Below are 13,821 nucleotides of genomic sequence, written 5' to 3' on the forward strand. Positions count from 1 at the left end.
TTATAAGTTTTGAGAACTGGAAAACTTTGGATATATTAGGTATATCTGCTAATATTGATCATAATTAAGTAGTGTTTATTTCTATTAAGGATTTAAATGTAATTTGAACTTCTTGTGTAAGGAGTCAAGGCTTAGGTCCAACATATTCTACTTGACTTAGGGCAGTCAAGTAGAATATGTTGGACTCTTAGTATTGTTTTACAGTCACAGCATTGAAGTGGAGATTTAGTTTGGATCTGATAGGAGTGAGTAACGTTGATGCAGTAGTAGCAGTAGTAGCAACTGAGGCATGTGATGCAAGAAAGCAAGCTTACGTACCATCAGCAAAAAAAAAAAAAAAAAAAACAATTTCATACATTCATTCCCTCTAAACATTTGTCCAGTTCCTTCTTGAACTTATTTAAGATATCAATTTCCACAATGACATATGGAAGTTTGTTCCAGCAATTAACTACCAGCTGGCTAAAAGCAATTTTCCACACATTTATTCTATAACTGTTTTTCCTCAATTTGAATTTATGCCCTCTCAGGTTCATAATCTGAGCAAGAGGAAGAATCCCATCAGAATTGGGCCTACTCAACTCATTCAAGGCCTTATAAACCTCAATCAGATCACCTCGCAGGGCCTAGTCTCCAGACGCTGCAATTTGCAGAGCTTAAGCTTTTATTCGTAAGACCACCCTTTTGTTACCTTCATCAATCTTATTGCCCTTCTCTGCATTCGCTCAAGCAACTCTACATACTTTCTAAACTGACGCCTCCAGACCTGTATGCAGTACTCAAAGTGTGGCCTGACCACTGCCTTATACAAAGGGATAATTGCCTGCTTCCCCTTGTGAGAGAGAGAGAGAGAGAGAGAGAGAGAGAGAGAGAGAGAGAGAGAGAGAGAGAGCTAGAGAAAAATTTGGGCAGATGGGCTGAGAAGTTGCCACTTCTCAACCCATCTGCCCAAATTTTCTAGAGTACTACTGCACTGCCATTACTCTCATTAACAACCTTGCCAACCTTTGTATCATATGCTAACTGAAAATAAGCCTTCATCAATATCAATGATAAATATACAAAACAACAGCGGGCCCAACACCAAACCTTGGGGGACTCCACTAATAACATTAGTCCACAAAGAGCAGTGTCCATTGATTAGCACTCTGTCTTCTCCCACTCATCCATCCTTTTATCCATTGTAGCAACTTACCCTTAATACGATACTGCTCCAATTCTTAATCTGAGCAGATTAAGAATTGGAACAGTATGGTATTAATGGTGGCGATCTGTTAGGTTGCATACTGGTTTTTCATTGTTGTAATAATGGTTTTATCTGAAATAATTTGTTACTGGCTTGCTCCTGCCATTTTTGTTGTCATTGTTTTTTTGCTGCTATTTTGGATTATAATTTTATAGTCTACATATGGTATTTTTATTGTTTTGTTAACTGTGCTTTCTGCTTGTTTTGCTGCTTGGTCTGCCTGTTCATTACCATCTATTCCAATATGTCCAGAAACCCAGCAGAAACATATGTTGATTTTGTTTTTCTAGTTTTGTTAGCATATTTTGGATTTTCCATAGTTGGATGGGTATTTTTTGTGTTCTTTAAGGCTTGCAGGGCATTGAATGAATCTGTGAAAATTATACTGTTGGGGATGTTGGTTAGCCATATATGGTTCATGGCTAGTTGTACAGCCTCCAGTTCTACCGTACAAATGCTGCACTTAGTTGGGAGATGATGATATTCAGGAACTTGGCTGCTATTCCTACTTTGGTTTCTGTTTTGGAACTATCTGTATATATCAGGGTAGAACTGCAATACTGGTCTTTGTAGGTTGCATGCAATTGCTGGAAATTTTGCTTAGGTAAAGAATCCTTGTTCCATATTGAGATCACATATTGTTTGAATGGTATCCCAAGGTGGATATGGAACTTTAGGAGAAATTTCTATCTGATTGAGATTTAAATTACGTTGCTGGATTAGGTCTTTTAAATATATGCCTTCTGGTTTGTTCGTATTTGGATGTGCTCTCTATATGTTTTCCAAATTTGGTTCATATAATATTGTCTATATGGGTGGTCAGGTATTGATTTTATCTTTGCAATGTAGTATAACAGCAATTTTGCCTTTGAAGTTGTGGTTTGTGAGCCTCTGCATATAGGTTCTGCACCAGTGATGTTCGATATGCTCCTAATATTGTATGTAAAGTACTATGATGCACTGGATCAAGACATCTAAGGAGACTCGGTTTGGCTGAGTTGTATGCTCAGTTTGGCGGAGTTGTACACAGGTGCTCCATAGACTAGTCCAGTGTTTCTCAACCATTTTTTAATTATCGCCCACTAAAGGGCTTTTTTAGACAATTTTTTTCCTAATCACCCTCTCCCATGAAATATTAAACAAGAAGATACTTTATACTTGCTCTTTTTATTCAGTGGGATCCCTGAGCCTGACGCTTCTTTGCTAAAAGTTCAACATTTGGTATGATAGTAAGTTTAATTCTAATGTCTGTTCTTGAATATATATGAATTCTGTTTTTTCCTTTGTTAATATTTTATTTACTGAACTAAAACCACTTTCAACCATATAAGATGTTGGAAAAAAAAGTACTTTGGCCATTTCAGACCACATTGTTGGATAAACAAATTTAGTTGAATTTGATCCCCACAACTCAGTGATTCCACCCTTTTCAAATTTATATTTGCATTCTTTGTTACATTTTAATTCAACGAGTTCTTGAATTTCTTCACTAGCAGACCCGGCATTGCATCCAATTGGATCTAACATCCACGGCTTCACTTCAAAAGAAAATAAATCTGAAAATCTATTTTTAATTTCACCTTTTAAAGAACACAAATGATCTGAATAATTCTTAAGATTATTCTCAGTGAGAGATTCATTGATTTCAGCTAACTCTTGCATACCATGAAATTGTTTTCTCATTAAATTGCTTTCAAATATATCGAGTATTTCAGTGAAGGTTTTTAATATGAGTTTGCAGTCTATCACCGTAATTAATTTCTCTTGAAGTTGAAGATATAATTCATTAAGTTTTCGAAAAATCCAAGCCATATGTTGCTTTTGTGTTTGCTGATCTCCTTTGCTGTCTAAAAATCTAATTATCATATCAAAAAGTTTTACAAATCTTGTTTCTTGTGTTCGTTATCAACACAAAATTTTCTGAAAAGGTGATCATATTTGCTATGTGACTTTATTTTATTGATGGTTTTAATAACTATACTGAGTGACTGATAAACAACCGAACTAAAATTTTTCACAGCCAGATGATGTCGGTGCACATTGCAAGAACGTCAGGACATACTTCTTTTAGATGGGCTATGAAACCTCTATGTCTTTCAACCATGGAGGTAGCACCATCAGTGGCACAGGATACCAAATTTTCCAATGGTACTTGTTTTTCATCAAACCATGTTTTTACAGCAGCAAAAATGAATGCTCCAGTACAGTCAGTTTCTATAGATTTTACAAACATCTCTTCTTGCAATTTACAATCATCATCGAAATAACAAAAACCATGCCATTAAAAGGACCTTATTGTCAGTAACTGTGGATTCATCAATCTGAATAGAAAATTTTCTCGTTTTAATTTGTCAATTAACTGCTCTTCAATGTTAACTGACATCTCATTGATTTACCTCTGGATTGAATCATTGCTCAATGGCAATGCTTTTAAAATACTGGAAGAATTTTGATGCATCACTGTTGAAATTACAGTCTCTAATGCGGGTCATATAACAGTCTCAGCAACCTGTATGAGCACTACCAGTTTTTGCAATGATTTCTGCAATTTTATAAGACACAGTCATTCCATCATCATTTGTTTATGTGTTCTTCTTAAATAAGGAAGTAACAGTGTTACACTTAAAAATTTAAAATTTTTAAACGTAACACTGTTACTATTTAAAATTTTTAAAATATTCAATATGTTTACCGACTTGATCAGGATGTTTCCTTTTTAAGTGATCTAAAAGTCTTGACGGTTTCATAGCCTCATTTGAAAAATAACTATTACACATAAGACACATAGGCTGTCTTGAGTCGAATGGGCTTTCAATAAAACCATAAGCTAGATATTCAACCAGATACTGTTGACACTTTTTCTTTTCAGCACTTGACATGATTGACAATGGGCTGAATAACTACAAAGAATTAAATGATAAAATATAAACTATTTTTATTTAACTCTTATAGCCCAGGTCATTCAGAAAGCACTGGGGATCAAAAATAAACAACTTCCACAAGGAAACAATAAATCAGTACTAATTTTTGCTTAGAAAGCAGAAACAATAGACTGAAACATTTCCTCATTTTCATCAAAATTTCTTACTCACTCCTAATAAAATATACTTATATATTGAAAATCACTTGTCTCAGGGGGAAAGAAAACCCGATGAGAGAAATTAAATATTAAGAAATACGATGTCATTGAGTAAGGATGAACTTTGGAGGACAACAAACTTTTGTAACACACATGATTTTTTGCGGGCTCTGCATAATTACAATGAAGAAACTGTATCCCAGTCATTGCCAATAAGACTCTTAAAATGTTTAGTTTCTTGAGGTAGTTTGTTCTTAGTTGTTTTATATGTTCTAAAAAAAAGTTAGTTTTTTTTTATCAAGAATAAGTCCAAGAAATTTTGTGGTTGGTTTGATTGGGATTAACTGTCCATTAAGTTTTAATTCTGGATCTAAATGAAAGTTTCTTTTCCTACAGAAGTGCACACTTATTGTTTTTTGTGTGGAGATCGTGAAGCCATTTTCCTTGGGCCCAATTGCTGACCTTGTTTATTGTACCTTGTAATTGGCATTCTATTGGAATGTTTTGGGATTGGAATGAGATACTGAAATCATCTAAATAAAGAGCTGTACTTATGGTAGGTAGTATCTGTTCGGTTATAGAGTTTATTTTTATTGTAAACAGAGTGGCACTGAGAACTGATCCTTTGGAACTCCTTCCTGTAGGAAAATTTTTGAGAGTGTAGTTTGTATTCGTATTTGGAAGGTTTGGTGCTGTAAAAAGTTCTGGATGAATAGGGAGATGTCCTCTTAGCCTTAAGTTATTATATTGTCCTGGAGAAAGCCATAGTGCCAGGCTGTATCATATGCTTTCCCGATATCGAAATATATCAGGACTAAATGTTATTTTCTAATGAAAGCATTCTGTATGTTGCTTTCTATTTTAATTAGGAGACCAATGTTGATCTATGTTTCTTGAAACCACACTGTGCTGGGCACAAAAAAGTTATGGTTTTCTAGGTACCACGTAAGTCTTGCATTTATGATCTTTTCCATTAATTTTTCTAGGCAGCTGGTGAGTGCTACTGGAAGATAGTTGTTCAGATTAGTAGGATCTTTGCCAGGTTTTGGGAAAGCAAGGACAATGCACGATGCCACATGTTAGGAAATTTGTGCTCCATATAAATTCTGTTGTATAAAAGAGGTAGAGATTGTAATGATTCTTCCTGCTTCTAGGGAGAAGTTTATTGTTGCAATATACAAGTCCATAGTGAGACTGTATTTGGAATATTGTGGTCAGATCTGGAGGAGGCTGCATCTGCAGACAGACACTGAGCTCCCTGAGAGGAGCCAAAGGTGAGTGACATTCCTGGAGAGAACAGCAAAAGGGACATCCACATCAGGAGAGCCTACAGAAGATATGGGCTCAGTAGATTAAAGCTAAGCATCATAGGGATGGAGTGGATCTGTTTTATGTCTCATTCCAGTGCCACATCAAGCTATGGCACTGAAATGAGAATAACAAGCTGGGAGGGGGTTAATTATAAGCAATTGGAGAAATATTTATATCTCCAGGCAGTACTTGAAGAACTTTACACCTGGTCAGACAGGTCATTATCTTCTGCGAGTGAGAAGAGTATGATAGTAAGAATATAAGGTTTTCAGACAGGGTTTTTTCTTGTCTAGAAGCAAAAATGCCAAATCTTTATATTTTTTTGGTCTGTACTAACAAATTCCAAAAACAAAAGTCTCACAATGCCATTTTGATATAAGATGTACAAGAAGGGACTCATATAATAAGTACTAGCCATCTTAATTTTATTGCAGTCTCTCTCTCTCTCTCTTTACTTTTTAACTATTTTTAATAGTGACTTATGAGGCAGCTAAAGAGAAAACTGAGCCTGATGCCAACCTTATTTTATACTGTACAATACTGATTCTTTATTAGAAGTTAAATGAAATTGAAAGCACTGTTACCACCTGTGAGAATTAGTTTTAAGATGTTTATTGAAGTGTTACCACATCAATTTACACTTAATGCAAGTTAGCTAGGTTTCAAGATTCTGGTAAACCTAGTATTAAGGACTCTAAACAGATGGGGTTCAGCAGAACCTTGAAACATAGCCAACCTGTATTAAGTGCAGCCTGATATGGTTTTTTTTTTTTTTTTTGGTAGTTGTTGGCGCATCGGCTTCTGTGGCCATAATGCACCTCCCAAGGTTTTTGCAGTACTTTGATCCAAGCCCGAGGCAGGATTCGAACCCGCGACCTTTGGGTTGCCAGGCAGGCACTTTACCCACCCGGCTAGCCCGGTCGGGGCCTGCTATGGTAACACTAAAACTAATTCCCATGAAGACAATTTGAAGTTAGTTTTAGATGGGCCAGAGCTGAAGGGTTATCGTAAAGTGCAAGTAGATTGCTAATGCTTCACGTGGTGTAATAGTGTCTTTAATTTCATTTAACTTCTAAACAGCAAATCACATATCATTCTCCTTTCAGACAATTAATATTGCTTTGCCAATTACAAATGGTAATTACCTGTATGACTTGAGTGATGTTCAAGTTGTACAGGTGTATTCCGCCAAAAGAAAAAAAAAAAAAAGAGGACAATAACATATAATAACGATAAAATACATTTACAAGAATGATTAAAACTTACCAGTGAATGAGGACACTACCACCACCTGATCGAGCCCTATGTATAAAGTCATTACACCGTGAAAAAAACTGAGTTAAGTTCTGACACGGCGAGTCTGATGCCTGGATACAAAGATATTCTTTGTCCTAAACAATTAAGCATATAGTTAAAGAATGTTTGAGTTTACCAATTATGAAGTGTTCAATCTAAAAATAATCTAAACTCAGTGAAATTTTGCTTAAAAGAAATTAATAAGAAGGTTATATGAAACCTTTTATTAACTATGAGCTCTTTATATACTTGGTATCTTTTAGAAATCAAAAATTCATAAACCTTTCAATAAGATCTGACTTTCTGAGGTAACAGCATTTCAGAATGTTTATTGTAAAGTACAGGAATACTTTGCATAGCGTGGATTCGAACAGTGTGGGTTTCGCTATAGCATGGTTTACAAATTGAAAAAAAAATTAACTGCTTTACACACCAATATACATACATACATTTGATATGTATGTATGTATTATAATTGCCAGTATGCAGGCCAATGCATTATGGATTCAAGGCCATGCTGACTGTTGTCGCAACTCCCGTTATATACGGACTCTGCTAGCATTAATACATTAGTAATCACTCTAGATTCCGAGCAGTGAGGTCGTTGACTGTGCGTAAGCTGTACAAATATTTTTTGCTGTGTATCTTTATTAAAGATTATTTTTTAAAAATATTATACCTTTATACACAAATATGGATGGAAAGAAGAAATGTAACGACATTGAGCATTCTTCTAAACGTAAATGGTTAACACTAGATGATAAGCTAGAAATTATAAAACCATATGAAAATGGTGAATCATATGCTAAGATAGCATGGGACAAGAATATGAACGAATTATCGGTACAAACGCTTCTAAAGAATAAAGATAAAATAAAAGAACATGGAACAGCAACAGCATCTTATATGTCAAAAATGATTGTTAAAAATCGTAGCTCTGAAAAGGATAACATGGAACGTCTGTTAATATTATGGATTGAAGGCTCTAACCAGAAAAGAATTCTGTTAAGTCAGATGACGATTCAAGCTAAAGCAAGCAGTCTCTATTCACTACTAACAAAAGAAAATGGTAAGGAAGAGGAAAGTTTTTGTGCAAGCCGTGGTTGGTTTTACAGGTTTAAACAATGTAAGAGGCTCCACAATGTTCGACTTAGTGGTGAGAGTGCCAGCGCTGACAATGAAGCAGCTGCAAGATTTTATGATGATCTAAAAAAACTAATTGAAGATAATGGTTACAAGGATGAACAAATTTTCAACGGGGATGAAACGGGATTATTTTGGAAGAAGATGCCATCACGCACTTATTTGGCAGAAAAACAATCAACCAAACCAGGATATAAAGCTGCCAAAGATCGATTAACCTTTTTACTAGGTGGAAATGCATCTGGTAACTTTAAATTAAAGCCTATGCTGGTATATAAATCAGAAAATCCAAGGGCTCTAAAAACATTTTCAAAAAATACTCTTGCTGTTATATGGCGGTCAAATAGGAAAGCCTGGGTAATGGAACAGCTCTTTGAAGATTGGTTTGTAAATTATTTTTGCCCTGCAGTTAAATGCTATTGCAAAGACAATAATATGACTTTAAAATTCTGTTACTATTAGACAATGCACCAGGTCATCCTACTTATCTTATGGACCTGAACAGAAATGTCAGGTGAACAGAAATTCGGTGGCAGAAAAATAACGCCACCGAATACACTTCTTTGTTACAACCATTGGATCAGTGTGTCATTGCCACATTTAAGGTTTTTTATTTAAGATGTACCTTTGGATGTTGTTGTTGTTGTTATTTGGTTTTTAGGAGCATTAGCAACTAAGGCCATATTGCTCCGTGGGGATATGCGGTGGTCATTCCCTGATCTTTCTGCATCTTCCGTATTTGGTGGTCATGGGCTTGAACCCCAGTCTAATCAAGAAGCGTGTGCTACGCACTACTGCTCCTGCCCACCTGGCTATGGATGCGCCTGACGTACCTTTGGACAAGCCATTAATGTAACAATGGGAGAAAATGCCATATCTTTATGTGAATTTTGGAAATGTTACAATATTCAAAATGCCATTGAAAACATATGAATCATGGCTTGAAGTAACTGCAAACAACATGAGTGCTGATTGGAAAAATCTTTTACCAAATTGCACCAATGTTAATTGTACCAGTTTCGAATCTCAAATCAAAACAGTTTCTGAAAACATTGTCCAGCTTGGGAAAGATTATCTTGGATTTGAAACCTTGGATTATGACAGTGTGCATCAATGCATCGATTCTCATTCTGATAACCTCGCTGATGAAACACTTGTGGAAATGGAGCAGCAACGCTTATATGAAGAAGAAGAAAATGTTACATCCATGAAAAAATTCACAATTGATGAATTGTCAACATTGACTGCTAAAGTAGATGAAGTTTGTGAATTGATAATGACAGCAGATCCAAACATAGAACAGGTATGAAAGTAAGGCAGGCATTGCTAAGCTGATCAGTTATTTTTCAAAATAAAAATACGGTGCAGTACATACTTATCTTCTCTTGGTATGTACATACTGCAATAAAAATCATTTGTACTGTACTTACTAGTATTTTTCATTTTTATCATTTTAGTTTCTTTTTTTACAAGAACTTTGTGTGCATCAATTTATAGTAAACAAACACCTACATATTTTTGCAACTCAATCCATATAATCAAATTGTTGGAACACATTACATTAAAATACACACTAATAATATGTCGATCGGTGCGGTTTCACATAGTGCAGTATTTTTTTGGCATGAATTAACCGTGCTATGCAAGGTATTCCTGTATTGTGTACAGTGAAATGTGAAAATTATATGTCATTACAAAATATAATAGGCCATTAATTATATTTTAAAGTTATTTCTTCATTTGAATGTTAATAAAGTACTTTAATCCCTCTTTTATTCAACTACAAAAGCATTCAGGACTTTTTTTTTGTTAGTAAAAAATAAATATGCACTGAAATTAAAAAAAAAAAAATCTACAAACATGAGCCATTTAAAAATATATTAAACTTGTGGTAGTGCAGGAGTCCACGCAACCCCATATATGCTACTGGAACTTTGTTCGAATGATCTGTGTCACTATCATAATTTTAAAACAGGTTAGGAATCAAGAGAATCTTTGATGAGTAGTAGTAGTAGTAGTAGGCAGAGCAACAACTAGAGAACAGCATTGCTAGAGATCAAGAAGGATGGATACTAAGAAACTAGTTCACTGGCTGTTGATTTCTGTTGGTATATATTCCTCATAACATCCACTCTTCATTTTCAAATCTGTCAAATTTGACAGAACTGATTAGTTCAATGATCAAGTTATTTAATGATCAAACTAAATTGCATGGCCACATTATTAGGTGCACCTATGCTTTTAATGAAATGGAATGTTCCTTCAGTAACACATCATGTGTTCATATCTTGCAATGTAAAGCAGGTAGACAGATACAAAGGTATGCTTATGTGTGTGTGTGTGTGTGTGATTCAATGGTGTGAGGCACGTGAGAGAGAGATTTAGGTGACATTGAACATGCCTACAAAAGCCTCCAGGATCCCTTTTGTTAGTTAAAAATAAATATGCACTGAAATTACAAAATAAATCTATGACCTAAAAATCTGGTTAAAGAAGCATTGTGGGATTATTTAGACAAGACAGCAGTTCTAGTTCAGACACAGCATGGGTTTGTTGAGGGGAAGCCTTGTCTGACCAATCTGATTGGATACTATAACATGGTCACAAAGGAATTTGATGCAAAAAATAATTTTGATATCATTTACTTGGATTTCAGGAAATCTTTTTTTGATAATGCAAAAAAATCGAATGCAAAGTTCTGCAAATTGCAGCATTTGGAGATTAAATAGAGGGGGGGGGGTGCAAGAATATTTGCTGTTGCTATTGAGGCAGTGTTAGATAGGTCAGAAAACTACTAGCTTGGGGTGGATACACAGACTATTAGACTAACAATAGCAGCAGCAGGCAGAGGTGGTAGTAGTAGTAGAGGAGGCATGTGATGCAAGAAGTAAGTTTATATAGCATCAGCCAAAAAAAAGAAAAAAAAAAAAAGTGAAAGTGATTCTTGCACTGCTTTTACTGGAATGAGAAGCAGCCTGCAAAGCAAGGTGCTGAGGATTTCAAGGACTGCTGGGAGTCATTATGGAAAAAGTAAATTAAAATAAAGTAAAAGTAAGGGTAGCTAAAAGTAAGAACAGGTGTAGGTATACTTTGATTAATTTAAAAGGCCTGGCAAAATCATCAATACAGGCTTTGTGAGATAATCAGAGACATGGAGTCACTCAGATATAAGGGATGCATAATTTGAATATGGGGAATACAAAGTATACAGAAAGGGCACTCAGGACAGGATGGGGGGGGGGGGTTTATGCTCTTAGTTCAGAAGCATATAAAATCTAAGGCAGTGTATTCAGTTAATATGGGTGGGCAGTGCAATGCTGAGTAATTTTGGCATGACATAAGTGCTGGGAAAACAAAAATGAGAATATAAGTGCATTATAGGCATAATGCCTGTGATGAGTACAATGAACAACTGTACAAAGAAATAGAGTGGGCCAGAAATCAGAATGTCTCATAATGGGAGATTTTAACTTTCCAGATATTGACTGGAACTGGTGATTCACACACTAGCAAGATTTTTGTGGATTTATTGGATAACTATTTTCTACAGCAGCACGTTAGAGAGACAACAAGAGAACAATACTGTTGACCTGATTACATCATGCTGCATAGTTTTCGATATTTGCAAACTAATAGCTGTTTTTAACTCAGTTTTTCATGATGATTTCAGAAATGTTTTCCATTTTTTTAAATTTTTTTATTATCACATACCATTTTTTCACAAATCACTTATGTTAATATCATGAGTTGGATTATTGAATATATTAAGTTAGGAGTAAATGCTGGGAATTTGTAAAGTAACTTTTCACATGCTGGTGACACTGCATTTAGTCATTTGTTTCTTGACCTTGAGAACTCCAAGCAGCAGTGTAAGCTCTCAGTTTATTTTTCAGGTTACCATGTCTAATTTGTGCTGAAAAGTGAATAAAATGTCTTCATGCAAGGATTTAAACAATCCACACTTATTTGTTATATTTGTGGAAGTTATGTAGTCCTCAAGCAGAGAGGACTTACAGAATTTGTAAGAGAGATATTATAGAATTTGTTAAAAATGTATTGCGCTTATTTTGGAGTAAAACTCAGTGATAACCAATGGGCGCCACATAAAGTTTGCTGAATTGTGTTGAAGCATTGAGATTGTGGGAAAATGGTAAAAAGAAGACTATGCGATTTGAAATTCCCATGATTTGGCAGGAGTCTACAAACCACTGTGATGACTATTACTTTTGCTCAGTTAATGTAGAGGGATACAATGCAAAGAGGGCAATGTGTATCCTAATATTCCATCTGCTATGAGACCAGTCCCACATAGAGATAACCTGCCGATTTCATGCCCTCCACTTATATTGGAGAATGTGGTAGTAGAGAGTGCTGAAAGTGAAGCTTCTGAACATGAAACTGAAGTCCACATGTCTGGAGACATTGAGTCTGGCCCTCAACAGTTTTCACAGATGACCTCAAGGATTAGGTAAGAGATCTAAATTTACCAAAGGAATCTGCAGAACTCCTTGGTTCTAGACTTAAGTATAACAAATCTTCTAGCACACAGGACATTTTTTTCATGGCACAGACATAGAGAACAAAAACTAGTCCTCTACTTTTCTGAGGATTATTCTATAGTTTTTTTTCAGTAATATAAATGACTTAATGAGCTATTTAGGAAATAGTTACAATCCTACATAGTGGAGACTTTTTACTGACTCATCAAAGAGGAGTCTCTAAGGTGTGGTGCTCCACAACAGAAATAAATATGAGTCAATTCCAATAGCTTACTCTGTGCATTTGAAAGAAACATAAGAAAACTTGAAGAAGTTGTTGAAAAATATTAAGTATGAAGAACATGATTGGTTGATCTTAGCTGGCTTTAAAATGACAGGCATGTTACTTGAAAACAATTTCATATGTTAAATGAAATTGTGAAAAACATGTGAAATTGGCTTGAAAACAATTTCACATGTTACTTAAAAACAATTTCACACACTCATTCTCTCTAAACATTTGTCCAGTTCCTCCTTGAATTTATTTAAGCTATCAATTTCCACAAAAATGCCTTGTTTTTTGTGTGAGTGGGACAGCTAGGCAAATAATAAGCACTGGTATGTGAAGGTCAGGCCAAAGAGGGACAGTTTGTTGTCTGAATCAAAGAACATAGTTCATAAACCACTGGTAGACCCAAAAACTGTTCTCCTTCCACTCTTGCACATCAAACTGGGTTTGATGAAACAGTTTGTGAAAGATTTACCCCAGAAAGACTTCAGGAAGGTTCCTGCTTCAATTACAATTGTACTAAATTCCCATTGATCACCCAAGAGAAGTTAAACAAGGTTTAACAAAATCTGTTGGACCTCAAATTTGCAAACTGATGAGGGACTGAGGACTAGAGAACAATAAGGATCCAGACTATAAGACTATAGTTTTAAGATAGTGACCCTTGCACTATCTTAAAACCAGCCTTATAAACAACAATTGCCAATATGGCAATTGTTGCCATATTCAAAGGGTGTCAATCCAGTAGTGGTATTAGTATTAGTAATGGCCGCATGGTGCAAGAAAGCCTATGGCTTATGCTGCACCAGCCAAAAAAAAAAAAAAAAAAAATCTGAACAAAACAATGATAAAAAAAATAAATAAATAACAAATAATAATAATTAATAAAAAAAAAGGAAATTAAACCTATCATCCTATGCGCTTCCCTTATCCGAAAATACTATCCAGATGACCTTTGAATTTCCCCAAACTGTCGGCC

The 13,821-nt window shown here is 35.2% G+C and overlaps 1 protein-coding gene across 3 annotated transcripts in view; it reads right to left on the reverse strand.

The window, feature by feature from the left end:
* LOC150082453 (dual specificity protein phosphatase 22-like) overlaps positions 1-13,821 on the reverse strand; it is a 123,381-nt gene that overhangs the window by 37,222 nt on the left and 72,338 nt on the right. For all 3 annotated transcript variants that reach the window (XM_090378623.1, XM_090378625.1, XM_090378624.1), the window contains exon 3: positions 6,903-7,027. In XM_090378623.1, coding sequence (XP_090234749.1) covers positions 6,903-7,027 — 125 coding nt within the window. The remainder of the gene's footprint in view (positions 1-6,902; positions 7,028-13,821) is intronic.

This window comes from Mastigoproctus giganteus, chromosome 7 (genome assembly GCF_048544385.1).
Source record: "Mastigoproctus giganteus isolate SK-2022 chromosome 7, ASM4854438v1, whole genome shotgun sequence".
NCBI classification, from domain to species: Eukaryota; Metazoa; Arthropoda; class Arachnida; order Uropygi; family Thelyphonidae; genus Mastigoproctus; species Mastigoproctus giganteus.